Source organism: Oryctolagus cuniculus, chromosome 7 (assembly GCF_051225735.1).
Source record: "Oryctolagus cuniculus isolate XC-2025 breed Fujian yellow rabbit chromosome 7, ASM5122573v1, whole genome shotgun sequence".
NCBI lineage: Eukaryota > Metazoa > Chordata > Mammalia > Lagomorpha > Leporidae > Oryctolagus > Oryctolagus cuniculus.
In genome coordinates this window covers 62260943-62287614 of record NC_142873.1, presented here as the reverse complement: position 1 = coordinate 62287614, position 26672 = coordinate 62260943, and the positions used below count along the sequence as shown (strand labels likewise).

Sequence of the window (26672 nt, the reverse complement as noted above, 5' to 3'; positions counted from 1 at the left end):
TCAGCTAATGCCATGTCATGGAAGAACAGAAAATAGTGTAACAGGCTGGCATGGTGGCACAGCAGGTTAAGCTACTGGTTGCAATGCTGGCATCCAAAGTTGAGTCCTGGCTGCTCTGCTTCTGATCCAGCTTCCTGCTAATGTGCCTCGGAGAGTCATGGAAGATGACCCAAATTCTTGGGCCCCTGCCACCCACGTGGGAGACACAGAAGAAGCTCCTGACTTTGGCCTGGCCCAATCCGCTATTGCGGCCATCTTGGGTGTGAACCAGTGGATGGAAGATTCTCTCTCTCTCTCTTCCCCCTCCCTCTCTCTATATAACTCTGACTTTCAAAATAAATAAATTCTTTTTTTTTAAGATTTATTTATTTATTTGAAAGTCAAAGTTACACACAGAGAGAAGGAGAGGCAGAGAGACAGAGAGGGAGAGAGAGAGGTCTTCCATTGATGGTTCACTCCCCAGATGGCCCCAATGGCCAGAGCTGTGCCAATCCGAAGCCAGGAGCCAGGAACTTCTGGGTCTCCCATGCAGGTGCAAGGACCCAAAGACTTGAGCTATCTTCTACTGCTTTCCCAGGCCATAGCAGAGAGCTGGATAGGAAGTGGAGCAGCCGGGTCTCGAACCAGCACCCATATGGGATACTGGTGCTTCAGGGCAGGACGTTAGCCCACTGTGCCACAGCGCAGCCCCAATAAATTCTATTTTAAGAAATCTATGAAAGGAAAGGACCTGGCTGGTGGCACAATGGTCACTGCTGAGAGTATTTTGAATGAGAGTGACAGGACTGCAAATAGTTATCCTGTCCACCCGTGCAGCTTCATCCTGATGACCACTGTGGTAAAGACAGAAGATAGCCTGTTCCCCTCCTGCACTGAGTGGTGGCCTGCCTGCAGACACACAAACTCCAGCCACGTCTAAGAGTCTATGACCTATGGCCGGCACCGTGGCTCAACAGGCTAATCCTCTGCCTTGTGGCGCCAGCACACCAGGTTCTAGTCCCAGTCGGGGCGCCGGATTCTGTCCCGGTTGCCCCTCTTCCAGGCCAGCTCTCTGCTGTGGCCCGGGAGTGCAGTGGAGGATGGCCCAAGTCCTTGGGCCCTGCACCCCATGGGAGACCAGGAGAAGCACCTGGCTCCTGCCATCACGCCGGCCGCAGCGGCCATTGGAGGGTGAACCAATGGCAAAAGGAAGACCTTTCTCTCTGTCTCTCTCTCTCTCTCACTGTCCACTCTGCCTGTCAAAAAAAAAAAAAAAAAAAAGAAAGAAAGAAAAGAAAAAGAGTCTATGACCTATTAAGTGTATTTCCAGACATCTTCCTTCTGGAGGTTCTAAGAATGATGCCACAAAAATCAGCACACTGCAAAGAGAGTATGGACAGATGCAAGCTGCAGACACTGCCCCCGGGGAGGAACAATGGGGAGAGCCACATCATCGAACAAGGAAAAAATCAGAGGAAGAGTTCCAGGATAAAAACCAGCTCCTAGAAGCTGTCAACAAGCAGTTGCTCCAGAAATGGACTGAAGCTCAGAGGGGGCTGAAGGACCTGACCCCAAAGGCAGAGCTGCTGGAGAAGTTTCAGGAAAATTCCTAGGCCATTTTGGAGAGGAAGAACCTCAACCCAGTTTGAGGCAATGAGATCTTGGCATCACAGCAAGAATCCAGGGCAGATCACAGAGACTCTGTGTTGTTATTAGACACGGTGCCAGATGGGCTGACGTTTTTTCTTTTAACAAAATAGCCACAAAGCAGATGGAGGAGATACAGGCCTTAAAGATAAAGCTGTAGATGAAAGAAAGAGTCTGATTTCTAGCTTATGTAATGGCCAGGTAACTGATTTTACAATAGAGCTTGAGGAAATGGCGCAGCTACTAGAAATGGAACAAAAAGCAAGTGGCCAGATGGCTCCCTCCTGGGCATTAATTCCTGGAGCCACTCAGGACACCTTTGCCATGATCTTGCAGGACTCACCAACCCCAGGATGAAGACAGTTTCTGCAGTGGGGTTAAGGACAGTTTATGCTGCATTTCGGGCAGCTCTCCTAAGCCTTACAGGTTGAGATCCACATGAGGGGGCCCTGGAAGTTTGATTGAACTCCTAGGCAACAAAGCAGCACACCAAGTGTTATCTTAACTGCTGCACCAAATGCCGGCCCCCAGGCAACTTTAAAAAGAAAAGGATGAAGTTAGAGTGCTTACCCTACTTGATTTCAATAGTTTTGTACTGTTGAAAAGATAAGCATAAAGATCAATGGAACAGTATAGAGTCCAGTAATAGACCTATACTTAGTGGGCTGATTGATTTTTTTGGCCAAAAAAAGCAAAAAAAAAAAAAATTTTCCAACAAACAATGCAGGATCAACCAAGTGTCTGTGTGGGGAGAAAAAAAAAATCAACCCTCCCTGATACCAAAAACTAGCTCAAAATAGAACATGGACCTCAGTGTGAAATCCCAAGCTACAAAAATTCAGAAAACATGGATATTCCTCCTACAGGATTGGGAGTGGTAGTTCTCAGATACAGAAAACACAGGAAACATAAGCAAAACAAGAACTTTAGGACTTTATTAAAATTGAAAAACTTGGAGCCAGCATTTGGCACAGCAGGTTAACCTGTAGCCTGCAAAGACGGTATCCCTTACATGTGCAGATTTGAGTCCCAGCTGCTCCACTTCTGATCCAGCTCCTCGCTGATGGCCTGGGAAAGCAGCAGAAGATGGCCCAAGTGTTTGGGCCCCTGCCACCCACACGGGAAGGCCAGATGGAGTTTCAGGCTCCTGGCTTCAGCCTGGCCCAGCTCCAGCCATTAGGGCCATTTGGGGAGTGAACCAGAGGATGTAAGATCTCTCTCTTTACCTCTCTCTCTAACTGTGCCTTCCAAATACATAAATAAACCTTTAAAAATTTTTGTTTAAATAAAATTTTTAAACTTTCTTTTAAAGACACCTTTAGGACTGTTACAGTAATCTGAGGTGGGAAGACTCCCTTTGTTCAAACAGGCACCAGAGACAGTGGAGGATCAAGCAGTTTATTACGCCAGCCAGCTCAGCTGGAATCATTTCTCGAGAACTGAGCAACAATACCAAGTTTCTTACAATATTTGTAGGTTCATCAGCATCATACTTTAGTTGTTACAGCATTGGTGGGTTTAAATTGCAGCCCACATGACTTAGGGCCACACTTACAGTGGCCGGTGGGCCTGGTATGTTTGTAAAAGAGATACCGGAGCAGATTTATTAGGACAGATTTATGACTGGAGTTTACAGAAGCAGAATTTAAGACTTCTTCCCTCCGTGGACAAGGTAACAGTGGGCAGCTGCTTCACTATTTAATTGTGAGCAGCCACTTTTCAAGGTCTGTGTTGGGAGGAGGGGTCTGCTTCTCTCTCTTTTTCTCTGGTTGCAGCCGTATTTCCTCTACAGGAACATTAAAATGCAAACTACAGACTGTATAAAAATACTTGCAACACTTTATTAGACACAGGGCTCACATACAGATCATGTAAAGAGTTCTTTGAGGGCCAGGGTCGTGGCGAGTGGGTAAAACTACAGCCTATGATACCAGCATTCCATATGAGTGCAGGTTTGCATCTCTGCTGCTCCATTTCTGATCCAGCTCCCTGCTAATGCGCCTGGGAAAACAGTGGAAGATGGCCCATGTGGGATGAAGCTCCTGGCTCCTGGTTTCGCTTGGTCTAGTGCTGGCTGTTGTGACCATATGGGGAGTGAACCAGTGGTTGAAAATATCTCTCTGTAATGCTTTCAAAATAAATATTTTCTTAAAAAGGAGTTTTTCTAACTCAATTATAAGGCAAACAGGTGGGTGTTTGGCTCAGTGGTAAAATGCCCACATTCTATAACAGAGTGCCTGGGTTCAAGTTCCCATTCCACTTCCAGCTTCCTGCTATTGGACACCTGGGAGGCAGCAGGCAATGGCTCCAGTACCTGGGGCACTGCCACACACATGGGAGAGCAGGATGGAGTTCCTGGCTCCTGCTTTCAACCTAGCCTAATCCCAGCTGTTGTGGGCATTTGAGAAGTGAACCAGTGTATGAAACATATCTCCCTCACTCTCTTTTTCTCTCTCTTCTCCCCTCTTCTCTGTCACTCTGCCATGCAAATAAATATAAAACAACAAAAGAAAATGGAGAACATGTTTTAAGTTACCCTGATTTGAACATTAAACTTTTTTCATTTATATTACAATAAAAGATATATGGATGGCAATAAGCACTTGAAAAAGATGTTCAATGCCATTAGTGGTAATAAAAATATAAATTAAAATTGCAATGAGGGGCAGGTGTCTGGTACAATGGTTAATCTACCACTTGGGAAGACCACATCCCATATCAGAGTGTCTTGGTTTGGGTCCTCACTCTGTTTCTGATTCCAGCTTCCTAAGAATTTGGACCCTAGGAAACTGCAGGTCATGGCTGAAGTACTTGGGAGATCTGGATTGAGAGTCGGACCCCTGGCTTCAGCCTTATCAAGCTCTGGCTATTGCAGGTATTTGGGGGAATAAACCAGCAGATGGAAGACCTGTGTATGTTTGTCTCTCCCTATGCTTTTCAAATAAAAAACAATTTTCTTGAACTGCATTTCTTAAAAAAAATCACAAGTGCTGGGGCCATGGCTCACTAGGTTAATCCTCTACCTGCGGCGCCGGCATCCCATATGGGTGCCAGATTCTGTCCCGGTTGCTCCTCTTCCAGTCCAGCTCTCTGCTGTTGCCCAGGAGGGCAGTAGAGGATGGCCCGAGTGCTTGGGCGCCTACACCCACATCAGAGACTAGGAAGAGGAACCTGGCTCCTGGCTTCAGATCGGCGTAGCTCTGGCTGTGGCGGCCATTTGGGGGGGAGGGCAACGGAAGGAAGACCTTTCTCTCTGTCTCTCACTGTCTGACTCTATCTGTCAAATAAAAAAAAAAATCACAGTAGCACATCATTCCCATTTAGAATGTCTAAAATCTAAACAAAAACCCTTTATACAAAGTGTGGTGAAGAGATAAAGCAACTGGAACTCTCACACACTGCTGGTGGCATGTGAAATGGGACCACCACTTCAGGAAATTTGGCTACGTCACAACAAGTTAGCCATGCTCTTTTCATCCCTGGTGCCTGAGAATTAACAGCCATCATGAACAACACAGTAACTATCTGCAGGAAGTTCATGGGCAACCAGCTACTTCAGAGGAAACAAATGGTCATCACGTCTTTTACCCTGGAAGGGGTAACAATACATAAGACAGAAATTTTGGGGAAACTAATCAAAATGGACAAGACCACACTAGAAGTCATTGCTGTATTTAGATTCAGAACCCATTTTGGTGGCGGCAAGACAGCTGACTTTAGTGTCTTTTACAATTCCTTGGATTATGCAAGAAAAATGAATTATGAAGAAAAATGAAAACAAGAACAAAATAAAGGAAATCAGGGGAGTGCAAAAGCCAAGGTTGCTGCTGGCAAAAAGCAGAATGGAAGATTCTGCAACAATTTAGCTGCAGTGATTGTGTGGATTTTTCAAAAGAGGATTAATTGACTGTAAAAACTTTTTTTAAAAAAGATTTTATTTATCTGAAAGGTAGAGTTACAGAGAGAGGGAGAGACAGAGAGGGGTCTTCCATCCACTGGCTTACTCCTCAAATGGCCACCACAGTCAGGGCTGGGCCAGGCCAAAGCCAGGAACCAGGAGCTTCTTCCAGGTCTCCCACGAGGGTGCAGGGGCTCAAGCACTTGGGCCACCTTCTATTGCTCCCTCAGGCACATTAGCGGGGAACTGGATCACAAGTGGAGCAGCTGGGACTGGAACGGATGCCATAAGGGTTGTCAGTACTGCAAGGGGAAGTATAACTTACCATGCAAAGACTTTTTAGGGGCTGGTGTTGTGGCATAGCAGGTAAAGCCTGCAGTGCCAGTACCCATACTGGTGCCGGTTCAGGTCCCAGCTGCTCCACTTGTGATCCACCTCCCTACTAATGTGCCCAGGGAAGCAGCGGAGGGTGACCCAAGTGCTTGGGCCCCTGCACACCCAGGTGAAGCTCCTGGCTCCAGGCTTCAGCCTGGCCCCGCCTCAGTCATTAGGGCCATTTGGGGAGTGAACCAACAGATGGAATAACTATAATTCAGCCTTTCCAAAAGAAAAAGAAACAAGGAAAGATGGAAAAGATCATGTATACAAAGAATTTACAAAGATCATAGCATTTGGCAATTAAAGTGTCACTATGTAAACTCAATAAGCTGTTATTATTATAGCAAAAAACAAAAATAGATACCCAGGGGCCAACATTGTGGCACACCAGGTTAAGCTGCAACTTGTTAACCAGCATTCCATACCGGAGTTCTGGTTGGAGTCCCCGCTGTGTCCACCTGATTCAGCTCCCTGCTAATATGGCTAGGAGGGCAGCAGCAGATGGCCCAACTACTTGAATACCTGCTGGAGTTCCTGGCTCTTGGCTTTGCCTGGCCCAGCCTTGGCTGTTGCAGCCACTGGGGAATGAATCAGTGAACCAGTAGATGGAAGATCTCTGTCTCTCCCTCTCTCTCTCTGTCATTCTGCCTTTCAAATAAATAAATATTTTAAAAAGTACATACACAAAAAGAACTAAGTTAAAAAAATGTTTAACTTGGTAATTCAGAGGATAGGATCATCAGTTTTCCTTGGGAAGTAGTTTGATATAAACCATTGTATAGAAAAACAAGATCTATGAGCACAAAATGAAAATGACTTCTATCAAAGCTTCAGTTCTCCTACATTGCAAAATAAAGGAACTAGAAAGGGTGATCAATTATGGACTGTGTCCAGCCCCAAACATTACTCAATTCATTCACTTATGTCTTTATCTTTCCTTGCATGCTCTTACACCCTAACTGCTGGTTTGGTTCCTATTTTTCTGCTTGCTTGTCTTTCTCTCTCCTCTCTTGGTTCATCTTCACCCAGGTGAGAATTTTCCCAAAGGTTTCTGTCCTATACTCTTCCCTCCCTCTGTGTATGTGTCACTGAAGTTAAGATCACCATCTTCAAACTTACTTACCTAAAAGTTTCTAAGAAAGAGTAATTTACAAGTGCCACAACGAGAAATCAAATAGGATGAAGGATGAAAAAGGTCACTGCATTTTGGCAACGAGGATGCTACCGAGTGAGTCATCCAAGTTTCTGAGTAGGGTAGCGATGCGCTTTTGGATCGGCTCTGGCTATCTTGTGAAGAATGGATCGAAGCCAGAAAATATTAGCATCTTAAAGCAGACTTTAAGGTCACGGATGTCATTATGTAACACTTGGATTTAAATGTCACCAAATTCCTAACGTTTCATCTTCGCATTTCAGGCACTTCACAGCCATTACTCCCCCATCAGGGCATCTACTGGCTCTTTACCCTCTGATGAACCTGTTCTTTCCTGCTTCTATATGCTCAGGCTATTTCCTGCCGAATAACTGCTGGCCCCATTCCCCCTGCAGAAAACTTCAGCGCCTTCTGTAATCTCTCAACGTCCCAACACCAGGCACCTTCTCGGTAGCGTTTTTAGTAGCTGTCGAGAGCCGAGATCGACGCTGACTCGTTTTTACACCTGTTTCCCAGCCCCTCCTGTGCTCCCTTCACCGTGCCTAACCCAATGTTTACCACTCACGATGCACCCTAAGAATTGGAAGGTCTCGAGCAGGGAGGGAAAGCGCCTACCAGGTGCCTGGAACATACTACCAGGCGCTACAGGAGAGTAGTTCCTTTAATGCTCACAACGGCCCTGTAGGACGTTATCCTAATCTCACAACCGAGTAAATCCAGGCTCGAACGTTTAGACCGCCAGTCGCCTGCTGGAGCGCGGCGAAGGACAGAAAGACCTTTGATCCGAGTTACAGGGAGGAGTGAGGGCCCTGACTACCATCCCTTCCGGAGAATCTTAAAACAGTGAACTCGGGAAATGGAGTTAAAGCGTTACGAACTCGCAAGCACCGAACGGCCATGCGAATCCCTTCCTGTTCGTCAGAGAACCGAGGCTTCCAACCTAAACACTGAAACGTACAGAAAGGGCCTACGACGCCCTCCCCAGCCCCCTGGACTCCCAGGGGGAACCTTAGGCGCCGAGCGCACTCGGCCACCGTAGCGGCTCCAGCGAGCCGAGAACGTGCGGAACGAGGAAGAGGAATCTCCAGCCCACTTGGGCGCCTCTGATTGGCCGCTGGCTCAGCTTGGAACGCCGGGGCGCGCTGCGTCACGTCCGCCCGGGCCGCCATCTTGTTCCCAGGGGCAGTTGGCGGAAGAGATCGCGCTCCCTGGCCGCCGGCTTGCCTTCTGCTGGAGTTTTTCGCGGTCCGCGTCTCGCCGTGTGCCGTCGGCCCGAGGTCCGTCCGTCGGTGTCCCCGGTTGCCCTCCCTTCTCCGGCTGGGGCTCAGCGAGGCGGCCCCCTCTCCCGACGGCGTTCCATGGAGTAGGGTCCCGGACCGTTGTCCCGAAGAGAGAGATCGAGCTGGGCCCCCTCCCCCTCCCTCTCCCTCCCTCCTTCCTTCCGCCGCAACATGGCTAACAACAGCCCGGCGCTGACAGGCAACTCGCAGCCGCAGCACCAGGCGGCCGCGGCCGCGGCCCAGCAGCAGCAGCAGTGCGGCGGCGGCGGCGGCGCCACGAAGCCGGCCGTCTCGGGCAAGCAGGGCAATGTGCTGCCGCTGTGGGGCAACGAGAAGACCATGAACCTCAACCCCATGATCCTGACCAACATCCTGTCGTCGCCTTACTTCAAAGTGCAGCTCTACGAGCTCAAGACCTACCACGAGGTGGTGGACGAGATCTACTTTAAGGTACGAAGCGTCTAGGCCTTGGGCTTGGGGGTAAGTTCGGCGGGGCGGGGGGGGGGGGTAGGTGTGGAGGAAACGGGCGGAGGCGGCCCCCGAGACTGAGGGTGTGTGGGTCGGGGGGCGGTCGGGCGGAGGGGGCGCTGCGGGCCTGTAGTCCCTCGGAGAGGGGCTCGGACTGGGGCCGCCCTCTGCGTTTCCTTTTCAGATTTTAGGGCCCGGAGAGCCCGCCACTATTGCTCTTCCTCCTCCCCCAAGCTCCTGCCCGCCCCTAGGGAGTTGGGCAGGAAGGGTGGGGGAAGAGGCGAGAGTAACAGGAGCCTCTCCAGCTTACAGCTCTAAAATGATTCCTTTTGACGCGGATCTGCCGAGCGCCAGCGTGCTGGTGCTTCTCCCGCTCACCCCGGGCCAGGGCGTGTAGTGACTGCAGTGTTGGCCTCGTGTTGTTGGTACTCACTATCCAGTCCAGACAGGGACGTGGTCAGTGCGTGTGTGTCGGGCCGGGGTGGGCAGGGTTGAGGGTGGAGAGGTGCCAGTGCAAGAGGTGTACAGAAGGCCTGGAAATTTTCCCAGCAGGAAGTTAGGAGTGAGAGGTCGCAGCCACCTGTGCATTGGGCTTACTTAGCGTTATCTGGGCCCTGGGCTTCTGCGGCAGGGTCGGTGCTGGCTTGGCTGTGCTGGGGAGCTCACCTGGCGCCTCCTCACTGCACTCTTGTCTCAGTTCTTGTTTCGTTAGCAGGATTGACTCAGTCTTGCAGCGAGGCTCGGAGCAGCCCAGGGTCGCAGGTAGAGGTATGCACTATTAATCATGCTCAATCGCCATAAATGCATTTCCCTGGTTACGTGAACGGCTAATTAGATTTTTTTTCTGGCCATTGATTTTGGTCTCCACCAATTAGATAGGTGTTCTCCACTTCCCTGCAAATTTTGTAGTTTTAAAAATATCTTCCAGGCCTCCGAAGGTTAATTTATATTTTAAAGAATATTATTAATACCCTAAACGGTCTTTTAAGTATTTCAGCGCATCTTAATATGCAATCTGTTTGGTGTATATTGACACTGAAAAACTCGAGACAGACCACCTCAAGTATTTTCTGTCACCTGAGTACATGTGTAGAGATGTTAACAAGGATGTTACTTGTTTGGTCTCCCCACCCCCAATTAAGGGATGAGATTATTGAAAGATTTTTGAGAAATAATTTTTTCCTAGAAAACATCTTGAGGAATACAGTTCAATTTTGGGAATATATAAAGTATGCAAATATATGTGGTGTTCTCTTAGAAGAGTCTATAGTAGGTCTAACTGTAGTACTGTGAAACAGATTTTTTGTGTGTTTTGTTTTTTTAGCTTTTAAAAGGTAAGACCTTTCCAGCATGGATACATTATGGTAAATAGTATTCAACCCTTAGCTTTATTCAGTAAGCTTTGAACACTTGAAAATTGGGTTCCTGCTATTTTCAGCAAATTTTCTTTTATAACATTGGCAAACGTTAATGTAATAGAAGAGGAGTTTGTTTTCAAGTTTCAAATGTATTTTGAAGCAATCTAAGATTCTACCAGAAATCATATTTAAATTTAGTTCTAAAACTAAAGATCCAGGTTTTGTTACTAAGATGTTTGGATCAAATAATCATTAAAATATGTAAGCTTCAGATTTTCTAAGTTGAGTTTGTTTTGTATCCATTCCTTCCTTGGGCTGACCCCTAAGGAATTGAATCATCTTTTGTGTGGAAAGCTAGAGGAAGGAGCGGAGACATAAACTACTACAGGAATCATGGAGCCAGAGTGTGTGTGTGTGTGTGTATGTATATGTATATGTGTGTGTGTGTGTATATATATAGTGCTCAAATTCACGCTTTTTGGTCAAAAGCCCTTGAAAAGGGCTATGAAGTATTACCACAGTTTTAGAACTACATAGAGTGACAAAACAGGACATTTTTAAGTTTAAGAAAGACGGGTCTTGTTTTTCCAGAAGACCTTCTCGGGGTCCATCTGTTTTTAGAGTTAATATTTTTAAAACTATTTTTAGGTAAAGAATGGTTTTTAAAGGGAGCTCTTAACAATTATGATACTGTATCATTGATTATACCTAGTGTATATTAACGGCTATTTACACTTAGCTTTGACAGTTAATATTCCAGGCAAAAATTGGATTGGTTCAAATAGGCTGAAAATGAATTTTAGCAAGAAAGGTCTTTGTGTAAGTGTGGCCTTTGTAATTTCATCTTGAAAGAACCTGATTCTGGTGAAAAAATGTTCAAGTAAAAGGGTACATAATGTTGGTATCAGAAGTAGCTTGTTTTAGCAAGCTTTCTTCCTGGTCATTTTCCTTTGTAATTCAGATTTTTAGATCATAACATTATAAAACTGAACTATTGAGGTTTTTTTAAAACTTTCAAGTTAACACTTAAATTTCATCTCAGTACTTTTTGACTTAAAATGGAGACTTAAATCTATTTTAGAATGAGGATTTGTATTTTTTATACAATGCATAGTAAGATGCAGAGTTTGAAATGTTGTCACATATTTTTGCAGCGTGTGAGACTAAAAATTTCCTGACTTCGACATATGTAGATAATAGCTCTCTGTGAGCTAATGTAATGTGATTTCTGCTCTGTAAATCTGTTGAAGTTTGTTAAACCCTAATATCATTATTGGTACTGAAGATGACTTACATACTTAATGTGAGCAAACGTATACCTAAAGCCAGAATAGTTTTGGAAGAGCTGCTCTGTTATGGACTTGGGTTTGCTTTAATCAGAGCTGTAAAAGAGTTGAAGTATGAATGTTTGTTGTGTTCCTCTTTTCTATTTTCAGGTCACACATGTTGAACCATGGGAGAAAGGAAGCAGGAAAACAGCAGGCCAGACCGGGATGTGCGGAGGGGTAAGTAGAAGTACGTGCATTTTTCCATTTTTCTGTGACTCTTAACTTAGTCGATATTTAGAAAACTAAAGATTTATCAATTACATGGTCAAATGAAAATTTATTGGCAGATCTTAAAACCTGAAAAAGAAAATCTAACTTCAATAGGATTAGAAGAAGTGTTATTTTGTTACGCTCCAATCTTAGTTCTGGATTATGGCTTGTTATTGATACCTAACAAGTTTAATCAATTTGTATTATGTATCTGTTCATTATTTTACTACTTTTTCTTAATTCTGTTTCCCCTAAAGGTTCGAGGTGTTGGAACAGGAGGAATTGTTTCTACAGCATTTTGTCTGTTATATAAATTATTTACTTTGAAGTTAACGCGCAAGCAAGTGATGGGTCTAATAACACACACAGACTCACCATATATTAGAGCCCTTGGATTTATGTATATAAGGTAGGCATACACTTATCTACGTGTCTAATAAATAATTCATTTTAATTCACATAAGCTTGACAAGTCTTATATAATTCTAGGTATACACAGCCACCCACAGATCTATGGGACTGGTTTGAATCCTTCCTTGATGATGAAGAGGTATGTCAACAAGGGTAATAATGAGTTTTCTTGTGATTACTTTTGTATTTTTAATGTCTTTTATTGGAGGCTTAATATCTTCCATCCTTTCCTGTAGTTAAATTTAATTTCAGTGAAATACTTTTGGAATCGCTATCCTTTACTAAGACTTGGTGATTTTTATAGATCTTAGGTTAAATTAAGTTTTCTTTTCTTATGTTTAAATTGTTCATATGTATTCTGATAACCATTGAAAGTTTTCTCTTCCTAATTATGTTCTGTATGTTATTAATCCTGACTGGTACTGCTGATAGTGGCTTTTGAAGGTGAGGCATTTTCAAGATTGAGGTAAAGAGACAAGCACACAAAACGCTAGGTATCGCCTTTTTTTTCCCATCTGCAACTCTTCAGTTCTCACTGTGTCCTCTAATATCTGTATTCCTGCCTGCAGAGATACAGAACTGCAGATCTGAGTGTGACTTAAGTATGCTGAGTAGTAGATGACTCGTTTTAATTCTACCTTTCTGACCCCTCATACTACACATATTTTTGAAACCTTTTTCTTTAAATCAGAAATTTAGATTTTTAAAAATTCTAAGTGTAGTTTGCCATCCTGAGCCTGTTACATGTGTTCAGAAAAGAAAAAAATTACTTCAGAAAACTTTACTGGGTCAGATTTAAATACTGTTTGCATTCACTTGCTTTATTTAGTCAAGTCCGGGATCTTAAAATGTACTCTATCACAAGCTATATTGTCCATATATCAGTTCCCATCATTACTTTATATTTTAAGGTTAATAAAGCAGACTTTGAGTGCCGTGTTTTAGTGTCCTATTAACAAAGTTTAGTCAAAGGATTTGTTGAATGAAAGGATGTTTTTAATAGAAATATGTTGTGTTATTACACACATTTTAAAAAATTCATTTAGCAGTGGAAAATTTTAATTTTTCTTGGACTCTTTTGAGTCTGTCTACAAGAAGTGTTTTAGGTGATAATCAAAAACTTAAAAGTTTTTTCTCTACAGATGAGTTTTTTTTAAATACCAAATCACTTCTCCCTTCTCTTTTTAAAAAGTGGTATCCCCCTTCATAATTGTTTTATTAGGTTTGTTTCTGAATGATTCTATTTAATCTGTTTTTATTGTGTTTACAAACCTGAGGTCCTTTATAAGCTAACTTATTGTTTTCTTCCTTAGATATCTGCAGCGATTATATTTGGAAATACTGTATATCTGAACACTTAAATGTGTGTGAGTGCAAGCAGTTTTACCTTTAGCTCTTGTTTTCCTGTTTAGATAACAAATCTCACTTTCCTTGTGTGCTTGCACTGTAGGTTTGGGACTGACAATAGCTGACTAACATGTCCTGAGCTGTGAGAGGGCATAGCAAGAAGGCCTTCATGCGGTAATGACCCTTTTCAGAGACAATGGTCATCATGGATTATGCGTTTCCAATTCTTTGTTCATTTATTTATTTTCTACATAACTCTAAATTAGAAACCTCACTGCTTCATGGCAGTTGGTTTGCTATTGCTTCCAGTTTTATCAGGGCTTCATTTTATATTGCAGCTGTTAACAGATATCCTTTAGACAGGAAACTGTCTACAATCGTTCATATGTAGCTAGGTTATGGTGCTAGGTATGATGTGTGCAAATATGTCCACAAATGCATACTTAATGTTGTGGAATGTAAATTAAGTCAGTTGTTCCACGTAGTTAGTAATATAAGGGGCTTTTTCATATTGTTAACTGAGTGAGATCAGATCCCTTTATGGCCGTGAGGCTACAGGGTTTGCTCTCACCTGCATGCACACACTAAGCCCAAATATTTCTCTGTATCATTCATTATCAGAATAGGATACAAAAGTTTGAATTCTGTTAGAATATTTTTGTACTTGAGATTCCAAAGATGGTAATGTTTTTATAGTATTCATATAGATGCCAAAATACTTTGTTTTGACGGCTAGGGTATCTTTTGTGTTTCCTAGGACCTAGATGTGAAGGCTGGTGGAGGCTGTGTAATGACCATTGGAGAAATGCTGCGATCTTTTCTTACAAAACTGGAGTGGTTTTCTACCTTGTTTCCAAGAATTCCAGTTCCCGTTCAGAAGAATATTGATCAACAGATTAAAACTCGACCTAGAAAAATCAAGAAAGATGGGAAGGAAGGGACTGAGGAAATAGACAGACATGTTGAACGCAGACGTTCAAGGTAATGTAACTCTTGAATTATTTCTGTGTATTTTTTTTTTTTTAAGATTCATTTTTACTTGAAAGTCAGAGTTCCACAGAGAAGGAGAGAGAGAGAGAGAAGTTTTCCATCTGCTGGTTCACTCCGCAATTGGCTGCAATGGCCGGAGCTGTGCCGATCCAAAGCCAGGAGCCAGGAGCTTCTTCCACATGGGTGCAGGGGCCCAAAGACTTGGGCCATCTTCTCCTGCTTTCCCAGGCCATAGCAAAGAGCTGGATCAGAAATGGAGTAGCTGGGACTTGAACCAGTGTTCATATGGGATGCCGACACTGCAGGCAACGGCTTTCCCCGCTACACCACAGAGCCAGTCCCATTCTCATGTGTATTTTTTAAATACGCTTTGCACAAAGTTAATGGTTACTGGAAATTGATGGCAAGTTTTTAAGAAATACTATTTATACTATTGATTTTATTTGTCAGTTTTACCCTCTTAAAGGATCATTTTCTTTCATGGTATTGTCTACAGAACTACATGTCTGTAAATAATGAGAAGTTACAATTTTTGCTTTTAATAATTCTTGACATGTATGTAAGCTGGAGACCTGAGGAATGCTGATAAGTTTTACAATGAGATTTTTATTTTAAGCTTTATTCATTGAAGTTTTCCTTTTCCCTTCCACTTTTTCAGGTCTCCAAGGAGATCGCTGAGTCCACGGAGGTCCCCAAGAAGATCAAGAAGTAGAAGTCATCATCGAGAGGGCCACGGGTCTTCTAGTTTTGATAGAGAATTAGAGAGAGAGAAAGAACGGCAACGACTAGAGCGTGAAGCCAAAGAAAGGGAGAAAGAAAGGCGAAGATCCCGAAGTATCGATCGGGGGTTGGAACGCAGGCGTAGCAGGAGTAGAGAAAGGCATAGAAGTCGCAGTCGAAGTCGTGATAGGAAAGGGGACAGAAGGGACAGGGATCGGGAAAGAGAGAAAGAAAATGAGAGAGGTAGAAGACGAGATCGAGACTATGATAAGGAAAGAGGGACTGACCGAGAAAAGGAAAGGGAACGGTCAAGAGAACGGTCCAAGGAACAGAGAAGTAGGAGTGAGGTAGAAGAGAAGAAACATAAAGAAGACAAAGATGACAGGCGGCATAGAGATGACAAAAAAGATTCCAAGAAAGAGAAAAAACACAGCAGAAGTAGAAGCAGGGAAAGGAAGCACAGAAGTAGGAGTAGAAGTAGAAATGCAGGGAAACGAAGTAGAAGCAGGAGCAAAGAAAAATCAAGTAAACATAAAAATGAAAGTAAAGAAAAATCAAATAAACGAAGTAGAAGTGGCAGTCAAGGAAGAACTGACAGTGTTGAAAAATCAAAGAAACGGGAACATAGTCCCAGCAAAGAAAAATCTAGAAAGCGTAGCAGAAGCAAAGAACGTTCCCACAAACGAGATCACGGTGATAGTAAGGACCAGTCAGACAAACACGATCGTGGAAGGAGCCAAAGTATAGAACGAGAGAGCCAAGAAAAACAACATAAAAACAAAGATGAGACTGTGTGAAAATTTTTTTGTAAAAGTGGATCACATTGAATCCTATAAATGTTTGATTAAACCTTTTTTTTTCCTCCCCAAGTTGAGATTGTGCAGTAGTTACACACTCTTCAAGCTCCCTGTAGGCTGCATTTTCATTTCCTCTTTTGTGTAGGGAAGTGCCTTTGTAATCCCATTTATTGCATTGTTGTTTTCACCCAGTTGTTCAGTTTGATACATGATGCACAGATTGTTCTTGCATTTTTGTTTGTTTTAAAAATGTACAGTCTGTACATATGTCCTGAAAATGTTTTAATTCCGTTGGCATGGTTGCCACGTTGGTTAAATTTGTATAAGGCAATAAACTGCCACTAATTCTATTTTTGTTTTGTAGGTGTGGGATTATGGTTTGTGTACTGAAGTTTAGCATGGCTGTGCTTTTCGTAATAGAATGCTAAAGACTTTGAAAAACGGAAATCTTGGATGTCTATTATAGGAGAATTATGTGCTTTCAGTGTACTTGAAAGCAGCAGTTGTAGGATTAACATTCTTGTCCACTGTATATTATCTTGGGAGGCTCTTGTTAATATGTTATACCTAATATTCTCCACAGTTACCTTAGAGAGAATTTATGAGAAGTTAGTTTCTGATGCAGAGGTTTAAATTAGGCTGTGATTTGATCAAAAGTCCTTTTAGCATTCTACCTCAAAGGGACACTGTTAGTATGCCTAAAATTTATTCACTTAGTTTTCCTTTTTTATTTGAAGAAATACATGACATGTAATCTTTTTTTCCTTGAATTCTTTCTCAGATTTTTAAAGTACTATATTAAAGAAAAAAATTAATGTCTAAAGCCTAGCATTCTTGCAGCTTCCCGATACTAACGTGATTGGGAGAGGGTGGGACAAGTGAACAGATTCAAGCCTCAAGCTTCCAGAGCATTTTTTTAAATGGAAAACACTTAAATTATGAAACAGCTTGATATAGTGTCCTTTTTTAAAATTTTAAACTTTTTTTATTAATTATGGAGATTGCTGTTTGAGTTTTTAAAAACTTAATCTAGAACAGAGGAGTATTAAAAGTAATGCTGCACTGCATTATTTAAGACTATCAGCAAATTATTTGACAGATTGTTCTTATGACTTGTATTCTGATTATAGAGACCCATCATGAGTGTGGAATAAATACTGGATTAAATCCTTTATCCTGGGTGTTGACTTTTCCCCCATTTGTTTACATTTTTAAAACGTGTTTTTATTGTGGAAGATGATAAAGTGTCAGTAGAGTAGCACTTTATGTAGAGGGATAACCTAGCACCCTAGACAACAGAAGAATTTTAAAGGTGGTCAGCTCTCCATAGGATCCTATTGGTGGTTCTGTCAGTGGACATCGTTATATGTCACTGTAGGGAGGGAGTGGTTAATTTGTTCTGCATCAGAGGTGCTTCCTGGAGTAATTTAACTTGGAGTGTACTTTAGTATTTAAAATTTGGGCTTGGGAGAAATTTTGTGGTTTATCCAATTTTTGAAATGTAGGAAGAAAGTGGGTTTCACGAGTGCTGGGGCTAATAGGGAGTGTGTGTGACAGTGCAGTGATGTCTGTGATGCACAGATTGACTCTTGCTTTGTCTCTGGTTGCTTTGGCCAGCTGATGGCAGGCGGAAGCCTGAAGCAGAGCAAATGCGACCATTTGCAGGAGTTCTCCAGATGGGGACTTAACATTTGTACCTAACCCTGTTTCAGAAAAATGCCATTAAACACAGGAATTCCTCTGTAGAAATCCTGTGCTGTCTTAAGAGTAGATGTCAGTCTTAAATTGAACACCAAATGAATTATCACAGACACCTAAAAGTTAGAAAAACCTATTTTTGAGTGATAAAGAGAATTTTGACAAATTTATTTTTATCTTATTGGAATTAAGGTGCTAATCCCTTGGATGTAATTCCACTTGAAATGTTAGTTCAGTGGTGTATAAGATGTATTTTAGAGAAATTATTTCAAATAGAGTTGAAAGTACTATTTAAAAGCTGCGTTTAACTGATTTTTAATTTACATTTGCTTATGAGGAACGTTTTAGTAGGCGTGAGAACATGTGAATAATACTAGTTAGTGCCAGACACATGGTGATTTTTATTTGGAGTGTGGCTTCCTGAAAGACTGGGAAGATGGGTGGCAGTGAAAGATCACTCAGGGTTATTTTTTCCAACATGAAGAACACTTGAAAAGCTTTTCGTAAAAATGTAACTGGCAGCCTCCACCTGGTTTTTGTACCTAATTTACTGAAATGATTTCACCTTTCCATGTATTGATAAGCCTTTGCACCTGTTTTTTAATGTCTAATTTCCAATTCTATACATGGGCTAGTGTGTGAGTTTTAAGATTTTAATATAAAATGTCCATTTGAATGCTGCTTGATTTGCCTTGGTTCCTTAGTACCCCTGAAACAGTGCTTAAACCTTTGAGTTCTGGGCCCCTTTTTAGGAATCTGATGAAAGCTACAAATTCTCTCGGGGAAAAAAAAATTGCAGAATGTGTGTACCATTTCAAAGGAGGCCCAAAACTTCCCAGGGCCTTTGCCGTGTTTATTCAGGATTCCGAAAGGCTGTGGTCAGGTATGCAGTATTTGGGAGTGAATAGTATATAAACAAGAAACAGGCTCCTGAGAGCTGCCCAAAGGCAGTAGGTGTTTATTTCCTGAAAGAGGACTACCGAATTTCCTACTCCAATAGGAGTTGTCCTCTGGGAACATGATTTCTGATTGGAATAGAGGTGAGATTGCAGTGCTGTTAGTAATAAGCTGATACCATTGTGTCCTCAAACACTGACCAGCTGACTAGTTCTCCCTATGGTGCTGGCCACCTGAAGAGCGTTCGTTTGATTGATCTTGTAAATGCTGAATTCAGCCTGGAATGAATGACTCAATTATGGGACCTTGAAGCTCATTTAATGGGGGAAGGAGATGCTTACTGATAGTCTGCCTCGACCAGCAAGAAGTGCAAGTAACTGAAATGACCTCATGATGGGGTCATGTATTAGTATTTGTTACAGTAGAAAACAGGACATGATGAATATATTTCATTGAGAATGTTAGCATTGTAGCTACCTTAAAATCCATTATTCCATTTCTCCCTGATAAGAAATGTAATCAAGAGTTGCTGGTGTGAGTCCTGGCCGTCCATTTCCAATCTAGCTTTGTGCTGATGTACCTCGGAAGGCAGCAGCAGGTGACTGAATACTCAGGCCCCTGCCATCCATGTCGGGGACTGAGAGTTCCTGGCTCCTAGCTACAGACCTGGTTGTGGGAGCATCTGAGGAGTGAACCAGCAGATGGAAGATCTGTCTTTCTGCCTTTCAAATAAATACCTTATTTTTCATTATCCAGTACTATTTTACTCTGCTAAAAACGTTTCTCTGGCCTTGTTGGAGATGGACCTCAAGCAGCACTGAGAATGGACAACAGTGACCACCTGAAACAAGACAGTTGGAAGTGGGAAATGGAGGAACACTGAGACTGTTAGTTTCCTAAAGGGCTTTGAAAGCAACAGTGAAAGAAAAAAACTTTCTTAATCCCAGAACTCTGGAAATAGACATTCACAAAGTTATTTATGCAAGTCAAAACATGTGCAAACTACCAGAAATACGTTAAAAGGGGGTGGGGGTGGGGGGTTTTCAGAAAATAGAGGTTTCGTAAAACATTTCTGACTTTAATTGCACATAAAAAGAGCTCTTAAATTCAACTAGAATAAACGTCCTCCCCCACCATGGTGGTCCTGACCATAATTCTGTCCTGTTTTACCATCAACCAGACTCCCGAATACATCATGGACATTGTCTACTAGGGCCGAAATCTTAATGAAATGTCATTTGCTTGGCAAATGCAAGAGAAGTCCCTGACCCTCCATTCCCTTTTAGAATTTTTGAGCTCAGCAATGTTTTGAAAACTCAATAGTACCAGCAGGAAAATTTCTGAATGCTGAACTTCAACCAGCTAAAACTGGTTCAGTGAGGTGCCCCCCCCTGCTCCCCCGCCCTGAACAGTAACTCAAACCTAGGCACTCAGAGAGGATACATGCATCCCATGCAGCAGCTCAACTACTGCACCCAGTGTTGCCTCTTAGCCCTTTTTCCTTCTAGACTCTTGCCTTTATCGTTTTTTAGTCATTCTTCTTGGTCTTTGAATTATCGACTGGTCCTAATTTTCCTAGCTAGCCTGTTCATAGCCTGTTTGAACTCTGGTCTTGTAGTTGGTTTCCTTCTGGGTTATTTTGGTTCCATACCTCTCAGTACCTCAATTCATGAGCATTTATTGCTTTGCAGAATCTTACTCCTGAATTTCAGACAGCTGGCAAATTTAGTAATCAAAGCTTTAAATTCAAGCTACAAAAACAACTGCTTTATTTGCATTGTTACAGTGGATCTGTTCAGCAGTAACACTCATTACCTGTTTTGACAACAACCAAGAAGTTGGCATTAACCAAAAATAGTTGGTAACATAATCCTGTTCCCTAATTGATTTAAGATCATTGTATTTCCAAACCATTGTTTCTTTAAAGTACATGTTATCAGATTATACTATCTGCTGTCCCTCAATTCATATCATTCACAGACCTTTAAAGATACTCAACTTTTTAAATTATTAAATTATTTAATTAATAATTTATTAAATTATTATTAAACAACATTGATTTATTAATTTAATTAATTGAATATTAATTTAATGATAATTGAATTATTATTAAATAATTTTTTAAATTATTTAAATTATTAAAATAATTTTAAAATCCAGGATAAAGCTCCCATACACTGGTTTACTCCCCAAATTCCTGAGACTGCCAATCACTTGAGCCACCCTTACTGACTCCCAGTTTCCATCCACAGAAATCTGTAGTCAGGAGCCAGAGCTAGGTATCAAACCCAGGTACTCAGATGTGAGACACGGACATCCTTACTGGCATCTTAAGCACTGGACAAAACATTATATCCATCCTTTAGTATTAGAGAGGTCTTCCATCTGCTAATTCACTCCCCAGATTGCCACAAGAGCCAGAGCTGTGCCGGTCCGAAGCCAGGAACCAGGAGCTACTGCCGGGTCTCCCACACAGGTGTAGAGGCCCAAGCACTTGGGCCATCTTCTACAGCTTTCCCAGGCCATCGTGGAGAGCTGGTTCAGAAGAGTAGTAGCCAGGGCACTAACTTGCATCCATGTGGGATGCCAATGCCACAGGTGGAGGCTTTGCCCATTATACCACAGTGCTGGCTCCCTCCAATTTCTTTTTTTTCTTTTTTTTTTTTTTTGACAGGCAGAGTTAGTGAGAGAGAGAAAGGTCTTCCTTCCGTTGGTTCACCCTCCAAATGGCTGCTGCAGCTGGCGCGCTGCGCTGATCCCAAGGCAGGAGCCAGGTGCTTTCTCCTGGTCTCCCATGCGGGTGCAGGGCCCAAGCACTTGGGCCATCCTCCACTGCCTTCCTGGGCCACAGCAGAGAGCTGGACTGGAAGAGGAGCAACCGGGACAGAACTGGCCCCCAACCGGGACTAGAACCCAGGTGCCGGCGCCACTGCAGACGGAGGATTAGCCTATTGAACCATGGCGCCGGCCCTCCAATTTCTTTTTAAAGATTTATTTATTTGAAAGGCAGAGTTACAGAGGGACCAAGCTTCCAGCTGCTGGTTCACTCCCCAAATGGTCACAACACCTAGGGCTGAGCCAGGCCAAAGGCAGGAGCCAGCAACTCCATCCAAGATCCTCATGTGGATGGCTTTCCCAGGCGCATTTGCAGGGAGGTGGATCGGAAGTAGAGCAGCCTGGAACTGGAGTTGGCACTCTACTATGGGATGCCAGCCATTGCCAGCATCAGCTTAACCCGAGGCACCAAACACCAGCCCCGAGAGCTCCAATTTCTTGTCCTCCTGACCTCTAATGGTACCTTCTTCCACCTGATCTCAGTTGCCACGTTCAGTGATCACAGAGAACTGACCTTATTGTTAACTGAAACTTGGAGAAGACATTGTCTCAAAAAAAAAAAAAGTTTCCAATTTAAACTTCCCATTCTCAAATCATCAGTCCCTACATTTCCCCCGACTCCCTCTAATGCCCTCACCTCCAGGAACTCCAGTGTGTCGCCCCTGCCAGTTCACTTTCCACTGAGCCCTCCTAGCCTCCAATGCAGCGAAGCATTGCCAGCCTCCCTCCCTCCTTACCTGGCTTGGTTTCCACTGGCCAAGCAGTGGAGTTGTAAATCTCTCCGGAAAACATCATCAACTCTCTTGCTGCCTGTAACCTATTTGTTTAGTAATACCCCCAACCCAAGTCAAACACACATCTTGGTTTACTCAAGTGACTGAACATCACTGCAGAAAATAAAATTGTGCTGACTGGGTTCTCTAATAAAATTATATTTTCATTTCATTTCCCACAAACTTTTTAAATGTTTATTTATTTTTTAATGTGGAAAACAGAGAGAGACAGAGATATTCCACTTGCTGGGAGACTCCCCAAATGCCTATAATGGCCAGGGCCGGGGCCAGGCAGCAAGAAGCAGCCAGGAACTCAACCCAGGTCTCCCATGAGGATGGTAGGGACCCAAATACTTGAGTTATTGCCTGTTGCCTCCCAGGACATACACAAAGAGGAAGTTGGAATTGGAAACAGAGTCGACTCGAACCCAAGGACTCTGAAAAGGTACCTCAAGCATTGTCTTAACCACCGTGTCCGATGCCCACTCCCTGACTGGTGTCTCTTTAAAGCCATGACCATGATCCTCAGTAGTGACCTGTTGAAGGTCCAGCAAAGCTACCTGTGGAGAGACTACAATCTGAGTATGGCCTTCCGTCCTTCAGGACACAGTGTGAACCCTAAGTCAACGAGCCACTTAAGGGATCTGTGCGTCCAGCCTCCGGAGCGCTGGGCTTGTGTGAACTACATAGTGACTGCTTGCTTACATCTCGCACCGTAGGAGCCTCTCTCGTGCACACTCACACGGTCCTGCTGGATGCCACACTGCAGCATCCAGCTCTCCTCCCCAGAGTTGTCCTGAATTCAGGCTAGGAGCACTGGCATTCCTTCATCCAGCAGTCCTGGAATGTGGCGACCCTGGGGGAGAGGGGGAGGTGACTTTGAGCTATCCTCAGTCAAGTCTGAGAGGCACCAGCATTCCCTGCAGCTAGGAGCATGGGTCCTCGCGTGGTTGAACCCAAGCCCTCTCCCCGCTCAGCATCCTCGTCCTTTCCTCCTCCTGACAAGTTCTTTTCCAGGACTTCCAAAGGAATCCCTTCCTCACTCCCTGATGCCAGTGCTTAAGCATGTGGTTACCAGAGACATCAACCCTGACTGCTGTCTGTAAACCAGCCCGCTCTGTCCCTCGATATTCTCTCCTCAATTCTGCTTCATAGCATTGAGCGGCCTGTGCCATGCTGTGTTTTGTGACTGTAGCTGCTGGTTTTCTGGTCTCCTCTACCAGAGTACATGCTCCATGGATGCAGGACTCTGGTTGATGCTGTGTCCCCTGGGTTCAGAATAATTTCTAGTATTTAGTAGAAACTCAGTATATGTTTGTTGAATACACAAACCAAAATGCCTTGAAGTCATGGCAGTCAGGTCATGGAAGGCAGAGCGACTTGAACTTTAGAGTTAGACTGATTTTTTTTGAAGATTTATTTATTTATTTGAAAGTTAGAGTTACACAGAGAGAGAAGGAGAGACAGAGAGAGAGAGAGGTCTTCCATCAACTGGTTCACTCCCCGAAGTGGCCGCAATGACTGGAGCTGTGCCGATCCAAACCCAGGAGCCAGGAGCTCCTTCCGGGTCTCCCACATGGGTCTAGTGGCCCACGGATTTGGGCCAATTTCCACAGCTTTCCCAGGTACATTAGCAGAGAACTGGATTGGAAGAGGAGCAGCCAGGACTCAACAGGTGCTCATATGGGATGCTGGCACTGCAAACTGCGGCTTTACCCACTACACAACAGCACCAGCCCCTAGACTGATTCTTTAAAACAGCCTTATTTAGATTTAACTGACATACAATAAATTGCTTGTATTTAAGGCGTAAACTCAGTATGTTTTGTCATGTGTATAAACTAATGAAACAATCACCACATTTATAATGAACATGACCTTCATCCTCAAGTGTTTCCTCTTGCAATTTTATAATCCTTTCCTGCCCTTTCCTGCACACAATCACTGATTTGCTTTCTGTTTTTAGAGTAGTTTGCATTTTGTAGAGTTTTATACAGTTGAATATAACCATTTGTATCTATTAAAAGTCTGACTTCATTTAGCATAATTATTCTGAGAATCATCCATGTTACTGTGTGCATAATGGTTCATTCTTTTCCTTTTCCCACGAAGCATTACATTTGTTTATCATTAACCTTGGTTGATGGACATAGGTTTGCTTTCAGTTTGGGGCTTTGTAAAAACAACGCTACCATGAATATTCATGTGTGATCTCACATGGAGGTAGTTTTCACTCATCTTGAGTACATTCCTAGGCATGAAATGATTGGGTTATAAAACAGGTATGCATTTAACTTCTCAAGAAACAACCAAATTGTTTTCCAAGGTGCTTGTGCCATTTTTCATTTCCAACAGGTATAAACATTCCAGTTGTTCCACATCCTTGCCAACACTTGGTATAGTCTTTTCTAATGTTTTTGTTTTTGTTTTTTGACAGGCAGAGTGGACAGTGAGAGAGAGAGAGTGACAGAGAGAAAGGTCTTCCTTTTTGCCGTTGGTTCACCCTCCAATGGCCGCTGCGGCCGGTGTGCTGCAGCCGGCGCACCGCGCTGATCCAAAGCCAGGAACCAGGTGCTTCTCCTGGTCTCCCATGCGGGTACAGGGCCCAAGCACTTGGGCCATCCTCCACTGCACTCCCTGGCCACAGCAGAGAGCTGGCCTTGAAGAGGGGCAACCGGGACAGAATCTGGCGCCCCAACTGGGGCTAGAACCCGGTGTGCCTGCGCCACTAGGCAGAGGATTAGCCTAGTGAGCCACAGCTCCGGCCTCATTGTGGTTTTAACTTGCATTCTTCTGATGACTAGTGATGTCCAGGATTGTTTCATGTACTTATTTTCCATGTGAATATCTACTTTTGTAAAAGATTTGTTCACATATTTTTCTCATTTTTAATTGAGTTTTATTCTTACTGGATTTTGAGGGGGAAAATGCACACACTCTGAATGCAAATCCTGTATTGGATAAATGATTTGCAATATTTCCCCCATCTGGGGATTGTCTTTTCATTCCCTTAATAGTGCAGGAGTTCTTCATTTTGATGAAATCAAATTTAAGAAATTTTTTTTTACTTATTGTATTTATTTGAAATTCAGAGTGATAGGGAGAGAGAGAATCAGTCAGAGATCTCCCTGGCACTGGTTTACTCTTTAAATAGCTGCAATAAGCTCTGAGAGCCAGGTGGATGGCAAGAGCCCAATTACTTGAGCCACCACGACTGCCTCTCAGGGTCTGTAATAGCAGAAAACTACACTCAAGCTGAACTGGTTACCAAACCCAGATTCTCTGTTGTGGGACATGGTTAAATGCCCACACCTATCAATTTTTAAAAATGGATCATGATCACAAAGATTTTCTCCCTTTTCTTCTAGATGCTTAATCATTGTAGGCATTACATTTAGGTCTAATTTTTAATTTTTTTAAGAGTATTTATTTATTTACTTATTTATTTGAAAGGCAGAGCAACAGAGACACAGGGCAGCAGAGAAAGAGATCTTCCATCCTCTGATTCACTCCCCAAAGACAGGAGCCAGGAATTCCATCCTGGTCTCATATATGGTGGCAGGGGCCCAAACATTTGGGCCATCTTCTGCTGGCTTTCCAGGTGCATTATCAGGGAGCTGGATTGGAAGCAGAGCAGCCAGAATTCGAACCACTACTGATCTGGGGTGCTGGCATTGCTGGTGGCGGCTCAACCTATTGTGCCACAGGGCCAACCCTTAGGTCTAACTATTTTTAATATGATGTGAGATATGACTCAAAGATCATATTGTTTGCATGTGCTATCGTTCTATCACTTGTTGAAATTCTGTCCTTTCTCATTTGGGTTGCCTTTGCACCCTTGTTAAATATCAATTGTCCATACATATTTGAGTCTAATTCTGGACTCTGTCCCATTGACCAATTATTTGTCTTGATGCTAAAACTACCTTGTCTTAATTACTGTAGTTTTAAATAACTCTTGAAATCAATCCAGTTCCTTTCCCTGTATTTTGAAACAGAGGTAAGACAAGCTTTAATCCTAACTCAACCATTTAATTCTTGTGTGATTTCAGACAAATCAGTTAATTATGTGTACTACTCATTTACATACTTGTTTTTTGTTAGAATTCAATATTACAGTGCTTCGGTTAAATGCTCATCACTATTAAGAGCCTGAACCAGCAAGATGGCTCTGGAAATAAAAAGTACCGGGACTGCAGTTGTTACTGGGGATGGATAACTACAACGTGCTCAGCAAGGACCTCCCATTGTTTTTCCCAAGGCAGCGGCATGCTCTGCCCCTTTGTTGTCCATACTGAAGCTTTGTGACAAATGGCTCCTGACAGCACTACTGGCCACTTTGTGCTGAAACATGGACAGTTGGAAAAGCAACCAAGAAAGGTGAAAAGCTAACAATAAAACTGGTCAGGATTCCTGAGTTTAAACCTGATCATTCCACCATGTCGACAATATGTGGAAAGAGTGTTCTACCCACCACCTTGAATCCAAGGTTACGATAGCTTTCT

The 26672-nt window shown here is 43.1% G+C and overlaps 1 protein-coding gene and 1 pseudogene across 9 annotated transcripts; both read left to right on the top strand.

Annotated features, from left to right (window-relative positions):
* The first annotated feature begins 745 nt into the window (after positions 1-745).
* Positions 746-1983, top strand: LOC100343575 (small kinetochore-associated protein pseudogene; annotated as a pseudogene).
* Positions 1984-8227: 6244 nt separating this feature from the next.
* Positions 8228-18338, top strand: PRPF38B (pre-mRNA processing factor 38B). 9 transcript variants are annotated; one of them, XR_016237123.1, is made up of 8 exons: positions 8228-8785; positions 11598-11666; positions 11957-12108; positions 12189-12249; positions 13424-13477; positions 13561-13631; positions 14215-14438; positions 15106-15520. XR_016237123.1 is itself a non-coding variant. In XM_089337013.1 (7 exons), exons 3-7 carry the CDS (start codon positions 11655-11657, stop codon positions 15962-15964), a joined length of 1308 nt encoding a protein of 435 aa, XP_089193139.1. In that variant the 5' UTR covers positions 8228-8785; positions 9519-9571; positions 11598-11654; the 3' UTR covers positions 15965-18338. The 9 variants fall into 9 exon arrangements, 6 of the variants coding, with proteins under 6 accessions (XP_089193139.1, XP_089193141.1, XP_051712171.1 ...); XR_016237124.1 differs by lacking the exon at positions 13561-13631 and having other exon boundaries at positions 15106-17136; XR_016237125.1 differs by lacking the exon at positions 13424-13477.
* Positions 18339-26672: the final 8334 nt, after the last annotated feature.